The sequence below is a fragment of the Thermobia domestica genome, chromosome 12 (genome assembly GCF_964235325.1).
Source record: "Thermobia domestica chromosome 12, izTheDome1.hap1.1, whole genome shotgun sequence".
Classification (NCBI taxonomy): domain Eukaryota; kingdom Metazoa; phylum Arthropoda; class Insecta; order Zygentoma; family Lepismatidae; genus Thermobia; species Thermobia domestica.
Window position 1 is genome coordinate 75,039,988 of NC_137465.1, and position 17,524 is coordinate 75,057,511.

General features: G+C 37.2%; 1 protein-coding gene across 3 annotated transcripts in view; it reads right to left on the bottom strand.

The window, feature by feature from the left end:
• Positions 1-17,524, bottom strand: part of c12.2 (von Willebrand factor A domain-containing protein c12.2) — a 1,756,568-nt gene that overhangs the window by 654,786 nt on the left and 1,084,258 nt on the right. For all 3 annotated transcript variants that reach the window (XM_081733805.1, XM_081733806.1, XM_081733807.1), the window contains exon 9: positions 16,804-17,010. In XM_081733805.1, the coding sequence (XP_081589931.1) occupies positions 16,804-17,010 (207 nt within the window). The remainder of the gene's footprint in view (positions 1-16,803; positions 17,011-17,524) is intronic.

The following is a 17,524-nucleotide window of genomic DNA, read 5'->3' on the forward strand; positions in this document are numbered from 1 at the left end:
AGGTTGGGTACAGGGGGCTCAAACGATACGTCGTTGGCAAGTGGATTCCATAAGCTTTCCAACGCGGTATGCTTCAAGCCTCTGTGACAATTAGGGAGGATGCTAGATCTAAGAAACAGAAGTTAGACCACAGTAGAAAATATTCAGAGTGACCCTCCTTGGTCCCCGGTTCCGAATTTTTATCTCCCTTACTGTTGAACCTACGTCCTTCATTTCTTTATATTATTGTTACTAATGTCTGGTCTACGCGTGGGAATTTTTCTGCCGGCGTATGAGGACGTACAGTGTTGCCAGGATCCAAGAAATATCAATTAAAAAACAAAAATCGACTTTCTTCTTCTTCTTCTTCTCCGAGTTGGGCATGATTGGTACAAAAGTGACTTCGTTGGAATTTGTGGTCTACGAGCGTTCCAACGAGGTATCATTCATGTCTCTGTGTCAATTAAGAGGGCTACTAGAGCCACTAACGTAAAGGTCTACGATTTTTTCGAAAAACCATGGTCCGTCATTTTGAAAACCGTTTTAGGGGGTGTTCCCGTGGTCCGATTTTGTCGGATTTTGAATATGTTATTCAGTAGTAATTCCTGAATCGAAAATTGTTTTAAAGGCTTGTGTTGCAATTTTGCCCAGGTTGAGGGTAAAATTGCTCTAGATTTCCTGGACTAATACGTTTTCATAGTTATAAGTCTGGATGAGCAAACCAGCTTACTCTGGGGATTTACTTCTACTTACAGTGGCTCAATAAAGAAGTCGGACATACACATATTCACACATTCCAAGAGAGAATAGACACTCCAAGAGTACGCTTGAGAGAACAAAATATATATTTCAATTACACTATATGATTTATTTATGGAAAATGGAAACATCATTAAGAAAACTCAATTTTATGACTATAAAAAATACAAAAAATGTATTTGGGCTTAATAGGGCAATTTCCATGAGTTTGTCTACTTGACAGTTTTAGGTCTCCAAGTGAAACGAGTTGAAGCCGCACTGTTTGTACGTAGGTAAAGCTGTGTGTTTAAAATTTAAAATGGGAAGTCAACGTGGGCAAACTTCTTTGGCAGTAAGAGAACTTATTTTAAAATATTATACCGAGGGAGAATCAGTTCGTGTTACTGTGGAAATAGTAAATAGTTCACATTCCACAGTTCATGATATTATTAAACGTTTTAAATCTACAAAATCAGTGGAAAATACACCAAAAAGTGGTACACCTAGAGTGTTACCAAAGGTAGATTAGCGATGAATTGTACTATAGGTTAATAAAAACTCCAAGATAATGTCCTAAACTGGCCAAAGAAGTATGAGAACATCTTAATAAAAGTGTGCATCCCGAAACGATAAGATTGGTTTTAAGAAGAAGCACTTTACATGGAAGAGTAGCCAGTAGAAAACCGTTCGTGAGCAAGTGCAATAGACAAAAGAGAGTTAGTTTTGCAAAAACTTATAAAAATAAAGATTTTTTTATTTAGGAGCACTGTGTTTTCGTGGACGAAAGTAAATTTAATTTGTTCAGCTCAGATAGTCAATGTTATATCTGGCGAAAACCTAATGAAGAACTCCGAGAGCGTAATCTACGATCTACTGTGAATAATGGAAATGGTTCGGTAATGGTTAGGAGCTGTATATCCGGTGCTGGTTCAGGTGTAAGCTTGTGTAATCGATGGAATTATGGACCAAACGAAGTATTTAAACATTCTGAAACAAAATTTGGTACAAAGTGCTGAAACATTGGGAATAACAGAGAACTTCCAATACTACCAAGATAACGATCCCAAGCACAACGCACTGAATGTGCGCTTGTAGCTCCTGTATTATTGTCCGCATGTGCTGGAAACACCTCCGCAATCTCCTGATATTAACGTTATTGAGCACTTATGGGCTCAATTGGAAAAACAGTTAAAATATCATACTATTAGAACAAAGGAAGTTTTGGAATCAGCATTTCAAACTGAATGGGCAAAAAGTTATCCTTCCTTCTGCACAAAATTTGTAAAATCGATGCCCGGAAGATTGAACGCGATTGTGCAAAATAAAGGACTGACAACAAAATATTAAAAAATTCTAATAATATTCTAAAATTTTGTTAAACATTAAGTGTCCGAGTTCTTTTTTGACCTGGATTTACGCCATGTTTTTACTTTAGGTGTTTTTTTATAGTCATCAAATTGAGTTTTGTCGTTGATGTTTCTATTTTTCAGAAGTAAATAATATATAGTAATTAAAATATATTTTTTGTTCTCTGAAACACTCTTGGAATGTTTATTCTTTCTTGCAATGTGTAACTATGTATATGTCCGACTTCTTTATTGACCCACTGTATGTGAAATATGGTACTGTATAAATCCTTTAACGCATGGACCCTGTGCCTTCAAAAGGTTAAATAAATACATAATTTGAAGCGCTTCATATAAAACATATCCCATCTGTCACAAAGTAAGCCAACTACCTTAAGGAATAGCCTATAAAGGTGAAATTACGTTATTTGGAAAGTACAATTTTCTACTATCCCATCTGCGGTTTACCAAGTGTTTATGACTTGACTTCACAAAAGAACAGAAGCACTTGGTCGACTTATTTGATTTCAGTACTTTTCGTGGCGGTCGCTTGGCTAGCGTTTTGACAGGTCCACTGTTTTTAATGGGATATCGCTCCTTTTTGTAAGCTAGCATTGGCATTTTGCTGATTTTCATGTTTATTTAAAGCCCTTTTTTAAGCCGAAAGGCAATGAATGTACGTTTCTAGAGAAGCAAGATAATCTACCGTGTGTATATCGGTTTCGAATACGTAGTACTTCAGTTGAAAATTAGGTCAGTGGTAGAGTGGTCTGCTGGCTTTGCAGAGGTCTCTGGTTCGATTCCCAGTCACGTCCTTTACTTTTTTTCTGTACGAGTATAATAAACGCGCTGTATTGATTCACGATAAAGGAGTTCTGTATTTTGTTTTTAAAATTCTGTAATGTTGATAATTTAGTGAATATCCTCAGAGTCCTCAATAACATATTCCTGTTTTTTGCATATCAATTTGAACATTAACAAGCAACTGTTTTGAACGAACCGAAAAGGTTCTTTATTTAGGCAACCTAAAATAAGTAACGCTTTAGATCAATATTTAGAGTTGTCATTTCCTAATCCGACAGTTCGAGTCCAATTCTCGTCCTCCCTTTTTACACAATTTTTAAAAATGTTTCATTTACAAGGCTTAGCTCCAGTTGGATGCTGCTAAATGAAATATAATTTTCAGTGGAAAAATTCAGTGATCCTTAAAATAAAGCAAGAATAATGAATGTATAAAACGAGTTGCAGAGTTAATTCTGTCAATTGTTCTATATTTGACATTATCCGATAAATTCGTGAATTTTTAAGTTGTTGTTTATTGACACTATACTCTCCCCTTTTCTCTTTGTGTCTCAATGTGTAGATTTTCCCAATATTATGCAAATCAAAACCCTCAATTATATCTGCAACCTAACGGGAAATACGTTAATACGGATAATTTCTCCAACTCGTTTAAGTGTAATGGAATTTTGCTTTTTTAATATTTACAAATAAATTACCATTTTCAAAAATTATTTAACGAATAATGAAATCAACAATTTCTTCTTTTGAAGTAGTATTACGTGTCAATCAGCAGCGCCGGAACCTAACAGCTCACGCCCTGTTAGACCAATAAAGTTTTCATTGGGACTGCTAAATATGCAATTCGAACTGGCATTGGTCGCTGGAAGTGTGACGTCACGTGGAAGAGACGAAATCTCGTCTTCTGCTTTTAGCATATACTTTTTGTATACTACGAGCAAATTCTAACTTCATTTGATTGTTGAAACTGTATAGAGACAAAAATATTACTAATTCTAACACTACGAATACGCAGGGTAAATTGCTATATTTTAATAAATTTATATTAATGTTATCATCCACTCATTGTTGTTGTTTTATGAATATTGATAGGAAATGTTAGTGATAATTCTAATTGCAGCCCTCAGAAGTCACAGAACCCGGAACGCATTGATTGTTTTTTTCCTTGCACTGTGTTTCTTCATTGTTGGGCTTTATTATTTTTAGGTTGAGATTGCTCAAATAAATGTTCTTGTTTTTACGTGTTTCTACTATATTTTGGGTTTAGTTCGCGGAAAATGTGCCCGAACAAAATGCGTAAGCGCGAGTGCCAGGAGGCTAATAACTGCAAGTCTCATTAAAGGATCTGAGCCAGAACCTGAGTAAGCAGGAGCCTGAATGAAGGATATGAGCCCAAGCAAAAATGAGTACAAGCCCTACTTAACGCCAGTGAGCTCGAGTCCCTCTGAGTGTTGAAGTCTGAGCCCAAGTAAGCGCTTGCCCGAAAGAGATCAGAGATCACTAGCTCCAAGGAACCTACTGTAGTTAGTGCAAGCCTCATTGAAAGATATGAGCCCGGGGCCAACTAAGCACGAGCTTCAACGAGAATAATGAGCACGAGCACACTAAAGGTAATGAACCGAGCCCACATTAGTGAAAACCGCGCTGGTATCAGTGAGCTCGAGTTATATTGATGGTACTGAGATCGAGCCCAGCTGACGGAAGTGAACCAACACAAGTGAGCACGAGTCCAATCCAGATTAGTGTGCCGAATCCAAGCAAGTGCGTGACCGAAGGAGACTAGAGAGCGCTAGTTCCAAGGAATCTAGTGAATTCTAACTTCATTAAAGAATGTGAGTCCTAGACCAAGAAAGCTTAAGTCTCAACGAGAATAAATAGCGCGAACCCCACTGAAAATATGGAACACGAGCCCACATTAATACACACTGGTGTCAGTGAGTTTGAGCCCCATTGATGAGTGAGCTCGAGCCCAGTTGACGGAAGATAGCACGCGCGAGTGAGCAAGAGTCTAATTAAGATTAGTGACTCCGAACCTAACTAATCGCGTGCTCACTCGAAATAGATTAGGGTGCGCGATCTCCAAGGAGCCTAGTGAGAGTGAGCTTCACTGGAAGATGTGAGACCGAGACCGAGTAAACGCGAGCCTCATTGAAGGATATGAGCCCGAGCTTGGGTAAGAGCGAGCCTTAACGAGAATAGTGAACGCTTGACCCACTGAAAGTAATAAACTCATTGCAAGCCCCACTGACGTTATTGAGCGCTAGGTCATTAATGGTAGTGACCCTTACTCTAGTTCAGATTAGTAAGCCCGAGCTTTATTGAGTGTAGTGAGCCCAAACCCAATAAACGTGTACCCCAATGAAATTAAAATGAAAACGAGATGAAATGAAATCTTTAAGTTTTACGTCGCACGTTTATGCCGGTTAGGCTAAAGGAGACGTGATTATGAGAAATGAATGAAATGGTGGAATGAAGAAAGTGGGAATAATCGGGAGAAGCCCGAGAAATCCATGAGCACGGTGTTTGTCCACCACAAAGTCCACACGACGCGAGCTGGGATCGAACCAGGGACCCCAACCACTGGAGATGAACGCTCTACCACTGAGCCACCGCGCCTCTGCCCCCAATGAAATTAGTGAGCACGAGCTGCCAGTCCCAGCAGTCTAGTTAGTGATCAGGGCCGGATTTAGGGCGGTGCACCGGTGCACGTTCACCCCTTCGTTGTAAATATACACTATCTAAAATGAGAAGCTAGCAGTGAAAATAACAACACTTTCCGAAACTTTCTGCCATTATTTTTCCGTTTGGAGCTTAAGAGAAAGCAGAGCTTTGCAAAAGAAATACATTAAGTTAATTTTCTGAAGGTTGAAGGGAAAGGTTTCACCAAGTAAAACAATATAACATTTGTCAAGTAGGACAGAAAACATGCGACCTTCTTTAAAATAACTGTCCCCTCCCCTATTTTATGTGTCAGCGTTGTCAAGGGTAAAGAATATTGTCACATGTCACTTTGAAGAGTTTCAGTGTGATTGGTTAGTTTGGTAATTATTGGTGCACCTTCGCTCAGAAAATCCTGGATCCCACCCTAGGTGTGATCCTTATTGGAGGATGAGTCCTAGCCCAAGTGAGCACGAGCCTCAACGGAAATAAGAACACGAGCCCTATTGAAGGTAACGAACACGAATCCATAAGCTACACATGTAACCATTTTAAACATTAAAGTGAATATTTAAATAAGAATAAACGCAATGAACACTACATGTTGGCGTACGGAAAACCTAGTTTTGAGCGAGCATTACTGGCGGAAAAGAGAGCAGCCAATCAGATTTGTCTCGATTATTATTATTATTATTATTATTATTATTATTATTATTATTATTATTATTATTATTATTATTATTATTTGGCTTCACCGAGTTATGGGAACAAAATGGGCAAATCCTCTTTTCTAACATTTTTGCTCGTCCTACAGGATCTGCATCCATGACTCTAGTTATTTAAATTTCTTTCAAGTTCTTCTTCATATGTTTGAAAAATAAATTATTTTCTCAACCTTTTACTTCTGTTCGTTCTTAACAATTCCATGCCAATTCGATATATGCAGAGAAGAAATTGCATGAGGGCGAAACTTTTTTTTTTTTCTTACAGGTAGCTTATGAAGTTCGTATTGTAATTCTGTCTCATAATCTTTCGGTAAGAAATGAATGGTCGCTAACTTGACATCAAATTGGCGACCAACTTTCTTTCTCACTTAGTTCCGTAACTATTGTACCACAAATTCTGATAACTGCAGCATAAATTAGCACAAATTGAGCACAAAAAGGTTGTTAATATTAGTGTGGTCGTTAGAAGTGTGGTCGCCAACTTGACGTAAGTAATAAATATTAGCATTGTTTACATCGATTCTGTCTGCGCGTTTAGACCGAGAAACTCACTGTCGTTGGACCAGCAACATTTTAAGAAAGGGGTCCTATGTCATACATGGAGTCTTCCTTTCTCAATTCGGACATTGAGCAACAACAAAGTTATTTTTATTCATTTTTGTCTCAATAATTACCCATTCTCTATAAATTTCACGCAACGATACCGCTTACTGTATTCCCTATAATGTGTTTGTTTCGTGCTCTCTTCCAGGTGACGTCACGTCGCGCAAGAATTCTGGGTATTTTTTTCTCTTGATAGCAGAAAATGTGCTACCTGTAATACTCTATATACATTGGGGAGTTGGGTTCTTTCCCACAAATGATCCATCCATACTTTTAATTGATTTACAGGTTGTTTTACTATTTAAAATTTCAAAACTCAGCGCAAAGCTTTCAGTTAGTTAAAAAATAACCTACTACATATACCGCATAATCCATCCGTACATTATTTGATATGCACATACGTAGTCATTTGAAGTAACTTAACTTGTTTATATTACAATTATAAGATTAACTAAATCCCCCGACTGTTATCTACTCATCGACACCTCTGCTATCTGTATATTTTTCAAGTGCCTGTATATAATTTTACGTATGTATCATTACAAACAAAAAGCACTGTGAGTACAAGTATCCAAAGACTCTCTTTTGTCATTTCGACAGCCAGCATTTCGCCCCACTCCTATACTCGCCGCGACCTTATCCTGATAGCCGAGATACGCAACTTCAATTCGGGCGACTCCGCGCATGTTACATAGTTCTTCACGTTACACACGTAAAACATTACTTAGGAGATCAATTCAAAGAGCTGATTGAGTTCAAGTATATAAAAATGGTAATACAGAAACAATATTTAAAATAAAAGGTACTAGATTTATTAGGAACGGGTTATGAAAATGACTTCACGACTCAGAATCGGAAAGAGAGAAGGAAAGAAAAGAGTGAAAAGCCGGTAGCTAAGATGCGAGTCTCTTGCAAGTGTTGCAAGATTATAAACTTGAAAAATCTTACATCAAAAACAGAAGACCAGTAAAATTAGTTAATTGATCAATGTTAGAATCGTCCACAATGGATAGGAAATGGCTTAATATTTTTATATGATATATAAATTAAATAGAGTTGCTACCCCGTAAGGAACTTCTATGCCTCCTGATAAATGAAACAAAAGAAATAACGGAACTCACATGTAACTTCTGTAATTTTTGTGCAGAGAGTAACACGCGTGTGTTAGTGTGGGTACGTGGGTGTAGTGAAACTGAAATCATGGAGAGTGTTAAGCGCGAAATTGAAATCATGAATGAATCCCAATTCTTCTCAGTATTATCGCAAACACGAGGAAGTCAAGCAAAGTAAATTTTCAACAATGTGTACTCTCGACTAAGAGAAAAATATACAGACAAAACTGTTGAAGAAATTGTTGATATGATTGTTGCCGGTTCGCAGCTGGTTTACTCATTGCTAACGTAGAGTTGCTGTGCTTTGAGAAAAAAAATCGTATTTTTAATTTATTATGTGCGAGGGTGGCTGCTTGTGTGTTCCTGTTTATGATTGACCTTTTCCAGGTAGATATATGAGAGTAACTTCATTTCTTATCCTTTCTTACCTTAATCAATTGAAATGAGTAATCAAAATAGTTTTCATGCTCTCGAGTTTTAATTGTGAGGATTGCAAATACATCCCGTGCGAATTCTCGACATTTATTACTATTGTCGTGTCTTCATGAATTATTAAATAATAAACCAAGAAACATTTTTCGTAGCAGCAGGAAAAGAACGAAAAATCACCGCTCCGTGCATATCAGCTGAGACCCAGAGCAGCGCCAGTTGAAACCCTGGCGAATGAGAACCCAACCAAAACACACACACACACACACACACACACACACACACACACACACACACACACACACACACACACACACACACACACACACACACACACACACACACACACACACACACACACACACACACACACACACACACACACACACACAAAGGCTTCCCTGCGAAAAGGTTCGCGCGCCAACATGTACTAATGCGCTTGTGATTCGGCTCTCAAGTTAACATTGCGTTTAGTATACACAACAATCAGCTTTCCAATTTGTGCTTTCAACAGTTGAGAGCAATGTCATGCTGCTGTTCTAGCTACTACCAGGCGTAATTAATCTTGTAGCAGGCGTTAGTTGAGTTGCCTATCTCACGAATTTTGTACCTCGAATTTCTGTGGCCCACTGTACACATCTCCAAATCTTAATTATGCTTGTCATTTTTTAAAAGTTCCTCAAAAGTTTTATTTTGGCAACAGCGCATCAAGTATTAGCAGTACAAAACATTTCGAGTGCCGCTCTCAGTTTTTGTTTGAAATATACAGTTTCTATTCTGTCGTTTATTGCAATCTTACATTCAAAATAACACAGTAATCTATTTGTAAAGCATTGCTAATGGTTATAAGTTAATATGCGACGTTGCCACATAGGGAAACTTTTGATTTCCTGTAGCGACCGAAGGAGGCTCTGGAGGATATACCATTTCCGCTTTATTTTGACTTGAAGAATAGCACACTGTTGCCCGTGGACGCCATTTTTAGAACACTGATATATGATTAGTAAAAATGTATAACTGCAAAATAATTCATGTTTACGTTAGATTTCTGAGTTTGTATTGGTCGGGAGGCGACTGGAGTTTCGAACTTTTAGCAGTGGTGTGTTAGGACAAACTCCATCCTACGTCAAGAGCAGTAGACATGCATTGTGCAATGAACTGGGCAGACTGTGATAGTATAAAACGGATGACCTTTCTTTCCAATGAGACATGTTTGCTTAAGTCAGTTTTTTGGGCTTTGAAATATGGTTTACAACGTTTAGAGTATGTTTTTCCACTGTGTTGCTCACATCTTATTCATTTGTTGAATTCCCTATCTTGGAGCCATGAATTTTTAGTTTTTATTGTAACTCCACTTCGTTATTATGGTAATGTGGTAATACAGTCCCACAATTAAATTTGCGATGTTCACGTTTACACAGCTCCGTACAACTATTAAGCCTAGGCATTAACTGACGTGAGACAGCAACATGTTCAGACATAGTGCAACAGCTCAAAATCAAGAAAAGCTTAGCTTTGTCAGGAGATTAAAAAGTAATAAAGCAAGAATTGAACTAGTTTCGGACATGTTTGTTTCAGGAAAACAGTTGTTCATTGTGAATGAAATACTCAATGAATATTACTTTCATTGTTAAACTTAATACTTTGAGATTTCATATATGAAAATAAGAAAATAGCATATTTTTAAGAGTTATAGCCTGCATATAATTAAACATAGCCCAAAATGTAGTGTGTTGCCCAATTTGAAACTGTGGATACTTCAAAAATCTCCCAATTCGCTGTTTGTAGAAAATCTGGCAACTTACATAAAGAATAAAACTAGTTGCTAAGGAGCTCATTAGCTGTCGATGCAATTGAAGAGCAATATTTCGGTTGTTTCGATAACAATGCGTGTTAAATTGTTTCTCTGCTGAGTTTCAATGCTATTGAACTTGCTTCGAATCCAAATTTATGATGTCGTTTCTCTCTAACTTCGCATAATCTTAAATGTTTCTTCTAGATAGTTGCTTTTACTGTTGTAATGTGCCAGCAAATGTACTAATACGTCACAAACAGACTACAGATTTCTCTATGACTATATTTTATTTCGAATTACTTGACTCTTCGATTTTCTCTAAGAATAGTTACCAATTAATTTGGCTTCGATGTAGACTTCCGAGTTATTTACTTGTTTGAAAATAACATAATGAAAAAAGGACATACTCGAACTTTAATTTATAGCTCTGCACTGGTATAATGATACTGAACTCCGAAAAAAAATATTATCGAGAGGCACTCATAATAGTTATTGTGTAACACTATAAAACAAACAATTCAGAAAAAAAAACGAATACACGCTGATGAGTTCGAAGATCGGACACAACCTGCAATAAACAAGGCCCGACAAAAAGGGCACTGACACTCGTGAGAAGTTCTATTGGATGCTAGAGTTGCTATTGGTTGCTATTGAACAGTCGTCATAAAATCGGATTTTGGCAAATGTATCTGTTGAAGAGTTCTGTGCAACGTAATTGCACACAGTGGCGGCGTTTGGACGTTAAAAGTGGGGGGGGGCAAGATATGATCTGAATATTTGTATATCAATGTTAGTTTTCCTGGTTGTTTCTAATACTATGTTTGACGAAAGGTTGTATAACTAATAGTATACTATCTTTTTCAGTTAAAATGCCGTACATCGTGTTTCATATTTAATTAAGTAAATTGACAAGAGCAACGCACATTAGGTACTAACCCTTTATTCCTTGCTCATGAACATCTTAAAATTCTGTCTGCAAAATTGTGTGATCAGATTATTTAATAACATATTTGCAAAACAAATAAATAGAAAGGATATTATTAATCATACTAATGAATAGTGAGGCTTGTTTTGTAGAAGTTATATTGAAACTGGGGATTAATGAACAACTTACATTTTTAATTCCACACTTGCCATTAAATGTATGTTATTACTCTTAGAAAATGAAAGACAGTAAATACTACAAGCATATGCTACGACGCAATTGTAATATTAATTCCTTTCAATTGCAATTAAAACGCGATTCCTGTAGCTGTCTTAACTCCAGGGGAAGACAAATAACCAATACACACTTATGCAACGACAAATATTATGTGGTATCATTTTTTTCTATGAACCAGTAATATATGCAAAAACTTTACATTTCCAAATGAAACTATATACATTACCCATTTTAAATTACGGCTTTTTAAAGGTAAATTATTGAATTTCAGTCAATCGGCTACAGCATTATCCCTATTTATCCTAGGATCATGGTTAGTACCTCATTCTCTTCAGAATAGAACAACCTTTCAAACAGTTCCATTTACGTTTTCCCATCATGCCCCTAAGGCGGAACATTTTGAGGGAAATCTGGATTTTTCTGATTTTTTCAAACTTTGATCCCCTCTGGTCCCCCTATGTTAACGCACAGATCTCAAAATCAACTGAAAAATACGAAGGGGTGTACTAAATGTATATAAAAAATTTCAAGATTCTATCTTGAAAACTAAGTGCGGGAAAATGTTTACCAATGAGCTAAGAACATTCCCACAATGCCCCAGGTGACCCGGACGTAATATAAAATTTTCCTGAGACATTTCAATTTATCCTAGGGTCATTGTTCGTACATCATTCCCTTCAGAATGGAACATACTTTCAAACGGTACCACTCACATGTTTCTATCATGTACCTGACGTGGGAAAATCATTAAAAATAGGATTATTTGTTTAAAAAATATTCCTTCTTTGTACTATTTTGCCCCTCTGTACTCCCCTGTTTTAACGCAGAAATCTGAAACAAATACTCCAGATTCCCGTATAAAAAAGAATCTCAGGTAAAAATTCCCTGAGACATCCCTATTTATACTAGGATCATGGTTCGTACATCATTCTTTTTAGGATAGAACAGCCTTTCAAACGGTACCATTCACATGTCTGCATCATGTATCTGAGGAGGAAAAATCGCGAAAAAAGGGGTGTTTGTTAAAGGATATCTTTCTTTTTTTTCTTTACCTTTTTGCCCCTCTGGACTCCCCTGTTTTATCGCAGAAATCTGGAAAATATTAAGGGATGCACTGAATGTGTGTGCAAAATTTCAATCTTCTAGGTGCAAAAGTAAGCAATGCAAAAATTAATAAAAAAGTCATAACCCAAAAGAAAATTTTAGTTATAACGTCATCACACTCTACGTCTCGACGCAGAAAGGCGTGAAAGCATATGTAACGTGTTCTACAATGCCTCCAGGCTTGAGAAAAAAAATAGAAGTGAAAAGCTTTTTTGGTAATTTTTCAATCGAATAATGAAGATTCTAGCCTATCACCGAAAAATAGATGATATAATTTAAGAGAGTTAAGTGGTGACTTCAAAAAAGTGGGGGGGGGGCAACTGCCCCCTCTTGCCCCCCCTAATCGCCGCCCATGATTGCACATGTGAAATTTTCTCTTCTGAAGGCTGAACAAACAAAATACTACATTACGTCACACGTTATAATTTTAAATATTGTTTCTCTTATTTTGATTTTCCATTTCGTATTTAAATGCAATGCTATTAAGTAGAGGCAGAATAAGAAGTAAGAAAAAATATAGCATCGCAGATACATTTAAACATATAGAGCCTTATGCAGAGTCGTAATGACGCATGATTAGTGTCATACTAACGATTTTGATTAACATATGTTTCCTGCAGTAGTCAGTCCTTTAGTATGATGCTAATCATACGTCAAAACAAATTTCCATAAGGCAGATAATGTCTCTAATGTTAGCACCGTATTAGTAACAGAAAATACTCATTAAAGTCTCGTTATATTATAGTTGCAGCGTGGAAGCTATCTTTCTGTTTCCTTGTTTTTCATTTGATCGAATGTAAGTATAACCTGATTTGGATCTCAGTCGCTGTCCTGGTTCCAGAGCCGTAGCTAAGGGGAGCGAGCGGACGGTTGCCCGGACGCTGATAGGAAGGGGGCGCCGAACGAACAAGAAGAAAGAAAAAGTGTTTGAAAAGAGAAAACGACGCAGTGTCCCGTATGAGTAATGGCGCCCTACTAAATCAATATTGTCGGTTTGCAAAGAAATAAATTTGCTACAAATTTTCTTGCTTGCAATTCACACGTTTCAATCAGTCACAACAAATTGTTAATTATTACTTTGATTTGTTAATGACAATCTGATATATAAGGTGTCGAGTAATGACTTATTGTGCACGGAGGAGCGGTTTCAAAATCGGAAAGGTCAAAATCTGAAATATGTGTTCGGCGTTGTGATTGTGAGGAATTTGCTTAGTTAGTCACGTTTTTCTACTCAATCGGATTAATCACGGTGTGGGAATGAAGGTATGAAAATGAAAGAAGTAAAGAGACAAATGCAAGCTGCTGTTTGCGCGGAATATTAAAAATGAACGTAAACAAGGGTAACAATAACATTTTCGAACTTGTAGAATAGGGGCTATCCTTACCCAACTGGATTAAGTTTCTACTTTTATTACCATTTTCGCGAGATCCATCTTAATATTGTCCTCCCATCTGGGCTTAGGCCTTCCTAATGGACGTTTCCTATTGGATTTCTAGTCAAGACTTTGAAAACGTCCCTACTTTCTTCCATTCTCGCTACATGATCTGCCTCCCTGAACCTCCTAGATTTGATGACTCTAGCGATATTTGGTGAAGGGTATAAATTACACAATTCCTCGTTATGAAGTTTCCGCCATTGCCCATTCCCATTCGTTTTGGGTCCGAATGTTCTTCTCAGGATTTTACTCTCAAATACTTTCAGTCTGCATTGTTCCCTTAATGTAAGTGACCATGTTTCGCAACCATACAGAACAACAGTCATAATTATCGTTTCATATATTTTAAGCTTCAAATTCCTCGACCGAATTCGCGACGACAAGATATTTTGAACTGAATAATAACACAAATTCCTTGCTTTCAATCAATATTTAATTTCTTCGTTGATTTCCTAAATACTTGAAAGTATTGCTTGACATTTTGACGTATCCATAATTTGTCGTATTACGATCTCGACGAACTTCCATGTCTTTAGTTTTCTCTGCATTTACTTCTAAACCCATGTCCCTTCAAGCGTTAATAAGACCTCTGCATTTCTTTATATTTTTCTTCTATCATCCCCTATTAAGTTTGCATCATCAGCCTACCCCATAACCTGGTAAATACCATATAGCTCTAGGCCCTGGTTGCTATCTGAGAGCCTCTAGTGGAAAGAGACAGAATACTCTTGCCACCTCTGCACATCAAATTAGGCTTAATGAAGCAGTTTGTCAAGGTATTACCTAAGTGTGGCAACTGTTTCAAATTACTATGTAACAAGTTACCCAACCTGTCAGATGCTAAGTTGAAAGAAGGTGTGTTTACTGGTCCTGATATTCGCAAACTAATGCTGGATGAAGGTTTCCTTAATTCAATGAACGCCGTAGAGCGGGAAGCCTGGACTGCCTTTAAGTGTGTGGTTCAAAACTTACTGGGAAACAATCGTAGCCCAGATTATATCGACATAAGTATAAACATGCTGATGGAATTCAAAATGCTGGGATGCTCAACGAATTTAAAGTTACTTTTTTCTACATTCACATCTTGACTTTTCCTCTCCAAATCTGGGTGCTGTAAGTGAGGAACAGGGTGAAAGATTCCATCAGGATATCAAGGACATGGAACGACGATACCAGGGCATTTGGGATGTTCGGATGATGGGAGACTACTGCTGGATGCTTCGCCGTGAGCACCCGGAAATGCCACATAAAAAGAAAAGCAGGGGCCACGCCATACCGACTAAGAAAGCACAGAATGAATGAGCTTAATGCATATTTATACCACATTCTGTGTATGCATCTGTTCACTGTGTGTATATTTCAATATTTTGTTGTTTTAAACTTATATTCTACTTCAGTATGATTCGTGTTCCACTGTACCGGGGTATTATATTCCCACTTATTTTCGAGTCTTTGCTATAAAGAATTATTTAACTTCGTTCTGGAATACGCTATAAGGAAAATCAAAGATACCAACCACGGCATAGAGTTGAATGGAGTTCATCAAGTTAAGCATATGCTGATGATGTGAATTTAATAGGGATGATAGGAGAAAAACAGAAATAAATGCAGAGGTCTTATTAAACTCTTGCAGGGGCATGGGTTTAGAAGTAAATGTAGAGAAAATTAAATACATGGAAGTTCGTCGGGATCGTAATACGGCAAATTATAGATGCGTTACAATATCGAATATTACTTTTGATAAAGTGGATACTTTCAAATATTTAGGATATTAACAGACAGAAATATATTCACGAAGAAATTAAATGTCGACTACAAGCAGGGAATTCGTGTTATTATTCAGTTCAAAATATCTTGTCGTCGCGAATTCTGTCGGGGAATTCGAAGCTTAACATATATAAAACGATAATCATGCCTGTTGTTCTGTATGGTTGCGAAACATGGTCGCTTGCTATAAGGGAAGAGCATAGATTGAAGGTATCAGAACAAGATCCTGAGACGAATATTCGAACCCAAGAGAAACGGAATTGGGGAATGGCGGAAACTTCATAACGAGGAACTACATAATTTATACGGTTTACCCAACATTGTAGGGTAATCAAGGCTAGGAGGCTCAGGCGGGCAGGTCATGTAGCCAGGATGGAAGAAAGTAGGAACTCTTTCTAAATCTTAACTGAAAGACCAACCGGAAAACCACCAGTAGGAAGACCTAGTCGCAGATGGGAGAACAATATTAAGATGGATCTTGCACAAATAGGAATACAAAGTAGAAACTGGTTCCAATTGGCTAAGGATAGAAATCAGTGGAGAGTTTTTTTGAACACGGCATTGAACCTCCGGGTTCAATAGGTTATAGAGTTAGTTAGCTAGTAAATATGAGCAGTCTAATCGGATATCAAAACTTACATACGCATCAAAATATTTACAAAATGCATTTATTCTCTTGGATTTATAAACGCAATTGAAAAATGCGTTATCCGTGACCCCGCGTGGCGTAGTCGCTAACGCTCTCGTCTTTGGTGCGACCGGTCCCGGGTTCGATTCCCGGTGGGGACACTCGGTCGAAAAAGTGTAACGCGGCCAGCCATCTTGAGTGAGATTATTCCTGGGTTTCCCTAATTCACACCAGGCAAATGCCGGGATGGCACCTAATATAATGGTCCCAGGTCGCTTCCTTCCTTTTCACATCTTTTCTTCCTTCCCTTTCATTGGATAGTGTAATCCACGAGGGACGTCATCCCTCATATACGTGACGGGCTAAATGGTCATAGATGCCGACAGCCCAGAAATCTCAATCCTAATCATAATCCTAAATCTGTTATCCAGTAATGTTTCTCAATCAAGATGTTTTTAAAAAAGATACTGTATAATTATAAAATCTAGGCACTATTTATTTGCACTTGTAAAATACATACCTGATATAAGACTATGTGTTCTGTTCGATATCCTAAGGAATCAGCAAGTTTCTGCACGACGACGCTTTTTCCACAACCTCTGGAACCAATTAAACAAATATCATGTAACATGTGAGACTGAAGTAGTTCAACTAATAAAGATTCTTGATAAGGAGTTTCCACAAAGTTTTTCGTTGCTTTTACTAATTCTTTGGATCCACAAGGCACCTGCGAAAACATCAAAAATACAGGTACAGAAGATTGCAAGTTTTGATTCTAATAAAAATGAGTAAATGTTATACGTAAATGTTAAATTTATGGATCTCTGGGCTACAATGATCATTATAATGATGTTAAATTATAAATACTATTCAGAAATAAATATATCTTAAATTTATAAGAGTGAATAAACAGAAATAATTGGCGAAACTCCATTCAAGTATCATAAATTTTGAAGATACATTTATTATAAATACTATACACACTCCAACATACTCTTTCTTGTGGGTTACTATGAAGGTCACACAGGTTTCTGGTGTAAGAAAAGTCGGTGAGTCTGAATATACATTCTTCCAGCAAGGTTCGATAAACCGGCTGACAAATATAGGTGCGGCGTTCTATTGGCATTAGACTTAATCCAAAAAGTGAACTCTATCACACCCACCTTATAACACGATGCTGTACTTACCAGCGAAATTGAAATATTAAAGAAGTTCGTTCAACAATAAGATTTCATAATTAC